The sequence below is a fragment of the Triticum urartu genome, chromosome 3, assembly GCF_003073215.2.
Source record: "Triticum urartu cultivar G1812 chromosome 3, Tu2.1, whole genome shotgun sequence".
Classification (NCBI taxonomy): Eukaryota; Viridiplantae; Streptophyta; class Magnoliopsida; order Poales; family Poaceae; genus Triticum; species Triticum urartu.
In genome coordinates, this window is record NC_053024.1 from 449,258,078 (window position 1) to 449,261,840 (window position 3,763).

General features: G+C 45.0%; 1 protein-coding gene across 1 annotated transcript; it reads left to right on the forward strand.

The window, feature by feature from the left end:
* Positions 1 to 2,810: 2,810 nt before the first annotated feature.
* LOC125548471 lies at positions 2,811 to 3,477 on the forward strand. Its single transcript, XM_048712058.1, has one exon. The coding sequence runs from the start codon at positions 2,849 to 2,851 to the stop codon at positions 3,257 to 3,259; it is 411 nt and encodes a 136-aa protein (XP_048568015.1). The 5' UTR covers positions 2,811 to 2,848; the 3' UTR covers positions 3,260 to 3,477.
* The last annotated feature ends 286 nt before the right edge of the window (positions 3,478 to 3,763 follow it).

The following is a 3,763-nucleotide window of genomic DNA, read 5'->3' on the forward strand; positions in this document are numbered from 1 at the left end:
TTGGAAGGGCTACACACTTTGCTCTAGGGTGGTCAAAGGGAGATACATTGTGATGGCTCGGGTCAAAGTGGGATACAGATGTTGCTCTAGGGTGGTCAAAAGGAGATAAATTGTGATGGCTCAGGTCGGATTCCTTTATTTCAAAGGAGTATTCGACACATTGACTATGCATTGTTAGAGAAACATACACTCATTTTTTCTGTTCTGCACCAATGTAGATTGAGGTCCTTAGAGAGAAGGATCACTCGTACATGATCATCATCAATGAGAATGTGATCGAGTATGTGGACTCCCTAAACCCATTCATGCAGGCTCGTGGAGTGGGTTAATCCTATTCAGCGCTGCAGGCATTTGTTAGTATCGTTTATGCAAACCGGCGCCTGCAACCATGTTAGTTGTGCTCGGCCCATCTTTTTTCTGATATTTGTAAACCAAAAAAGTGGGCGGACCGCAAGGATTCAAGCCAGCGACCTACTGGTTGTGGGCACGCCGCACTAACCGCCAGATACTTAGTTACATTTCTTCATTCTTTTCCTTCTTATGTCTTTTCTCTTTTTTCTATTTTATTTTTTATTTTTTTCATTCTTCTTTGTAATTCAGAACGATTTTGTTCTTTTGTTCTTTTTTGTGAACTTTTCTAGAGTTCGTGAATTTATTTCGTTTTTCATGAACATTTTTTGTGAATCTTTTTGAATTCGTGAACTTTTTTCAAATTTTAAGAACTGTTTTCAAAAGTTGATGAACTTTTAAAAAAATTATGTACTTTTTTTCAAATTTGTTAAGCTTTTTCCAAAATTGATGAACTTTTTTAAAAGCGATGAACTATTTTGGAAATATTTCATCAAATTTGAAAAAAGTTCATCGAATTTAGAAAAAAATCATCTCTTTAAATTTGAAGAAATTTCATCGATTTCTTCAAATGTGAATAAAGTTCACCAATTTTTTAAAAAATCAAATTTGAAAAAAATGTTCTTCGATTTTGAAATAAAGTTCATTGATTTAAAAAAATCACGCATTTAAGAAAAGAACAAGAAAAAAAAGTTCTGCAAACTAAAGAGAATAAAAGGAGAAAAGAAAGTGTGCTGACACATTAGATCGGAGGTGGCCTACTGGTTACAGACATACGCTCTGACTCGAGAGGTCTTGATTTTGAAACCGTCATGGTTGATAACTGCTACGTCTTGACCCAACAAGCTTTTTGTGACTGTCGACAAAAATGCATCAATAAACCAAGACGCGTCAGCAATTTTATGTCCGACTCTATCCATGGTGCTATTTAAGTTTGTGCTCAGCTGAGGCCCACTATGGACATCTCCGTGACTGCCGATGCTGATTTTGTGCGACCAGCACTCCGACAGTCTTTCTAAAGTTTGTTCTGCAGGATCTTGTTGAAAAAGGCTTTCGCCCCATTTTATAAATAAAGCATCACCGAGCACAAAGTAACAAGGATCTAAATACAGGCACACGCTCAACACACAGAGCCACCGCAAGCAAGTCTGAAAAACAACCACACACACTCACACACACTAGACGAGACCCAGGTTCAGCTGTGGGTTCAGCACAACAAGCCCAACACCGCAGCATGACTCACACAATAAACATAACGGAAGCGGCGGCAAGGTGTAGCAGATCTAATCTAGCTCCGGTAGTGGTGGGGGAAGCGGCGGAGCCAACTGAAGAGCCATCGAGCGAATCTGGGCGATGATGATGGTGATGGCGTCTCTCTTCCGGGGACGGCTAAGCGGCTGCCATAGCAGTTTCAAAAATACACCCACCGAAAGATCCTGCAGAACCTGAAGGAGCAACAAGTTGAATGTAGGACTGTCGCGGTTTTGTTGTCGGACAACTAGTTTGCAAGAATAAAACTGAGAGTTTAGTTTGAATGCATGTAGTACTCCCTCCGTTCCTAAATATTTGTCTTTCTAGAGATTTCAATAAGTGATTACATACGGAGCAAAATGAATGAATCTACATTCTAAAATATGTCTATATACATTCGTATGTGGTAGTCCATTTAAAATTTCTAAAAAACAAATATTTAGGAATGGAGAGAGTATATGTTTTGTCATTTTATTATACCCTGTGAGTGCTGCTGACCTTTCGTACTGGTTATTTGCTTCCTTTGCCTGATGATGATAAGTAAAGGCTCACTCGGCTTCTGAGGATGGCTCTGAGCATGTTATTTCTGTGGTCAAAGTTGACCATGTTGATATTGATTTGCTTCTGAATCCTGTCTGTCCAAGCAGAACGTATTTCTGTTTAGACAAATATTTCCGCGGTATTTTTCGAGTTATAACACTGTTTGACGAGATGATTTCCGTTCTCTTTTGTCTTGTTGGTCTGACGAGTACGGGAATCCTACGTGGCGCCTCATTCTGGAAGCATGGATTGCTACGGAGAGCTCGGATCCCATACAAAGATGAAGGGAGGGATTTGACGTCGCCACCAAACGCAGAATTCTCAATCGCACTTTCCAAATTCCCGCAAAATGCTGACAGCGACTCGATTCTCACGGTGCAAAACCGACCAATGGAGCAGAAATACCACACCCGCGCGTTGCCGGCTCTCCGGACTCCACAAAGCAAGCGTTTCAAGTCGCAACACACAGAAGTAGACAACGCGACCCCTCCCTTCGCCATGATCGTCACGCCCAACCTCCTCGCGCCGAAGCTAAACTCCTAAAGCCCAACGATGAATTCGAGGACACACAGCCCGTGACATGACTCGTTTGGTCATGCCAGCTGCTTCGTCTCCACGCCTTATAAACCCCCCAGGGATGCAATGCAACCTCAGACACCAGCACACACGACACGACAACCTAATTAACGAAGATTGCTAGCAGCTAGCCATGGCGGAGAGGGAGGGAGCGGTGGTGAAGAAGGGGCATGAGGAGGGCCTGAAGCTGGCGGCGTCGCTGCTGGAGGAGTTCGGGCTGCCCCTGGGCCTGCTGCCGCTGGCGGACGTGATCGAGGTCGGCTTCGTGCGGGCCACCGGCTACATGTGGATCGCGCAGCAGAAGAAGGTGGAGCACCGCTTCAAGATAGTGAGCAAGCAGGTGAGCTATGACGTGGAGATCACCGGCTACGTCAAGCCCAAGTGCATCAAGAAGCTCAAGGGCGTCAAGGCCAAGGAGCTCATGCTGTGGCCGCCGGTCAACGAGATCACCGTCGATGACCCGCCCACCGGCAAGATCGTCTTCAGGAGCCTCGCCGGCGTCACCAAGACCTTCCCCGTCGAGGCCTTCGCCGCGGGCCAGTAGGCGCGCCCGGGCCGCAGCATTTCCGTATTTATACCGCGGCTTTGGCTTCGTTGAAGACTACTACTACTACCTGGCGCCGGGGTACTGGCTACTGAAGCGGCTGCATTCGTTTAATTTCGCGAGTTTGATGTTCTCAAGGCTACGACCAAGCCTTGTACTATCGTATCGTTACAAGTGTGTCAGTGTCAGCGTTGTACTTTCAACCGTGCTTATAAACGGGTTTGGTGGATTCTACTTCTTTTTTCGCGAATATGCAAAGCTTGCGTGTCATTTTATTGATAGAAATTGGAACAGTACGAGATGTGGTACAACACATGACACGGGCACAAGGGCGTGAACATGTTGTCCGAAGCAGAGAGACATGGGATGCTCGGCCCAAACAAAGAAAAAACACGGCTAAACTCGCCATCCTGAGAACTAGCTCAAACCAATAACATGACGACCAATATCTCTAGATTCAGAACCGAGGACACCGCGAGCAACCAAGACGACGCCTTCATGAAG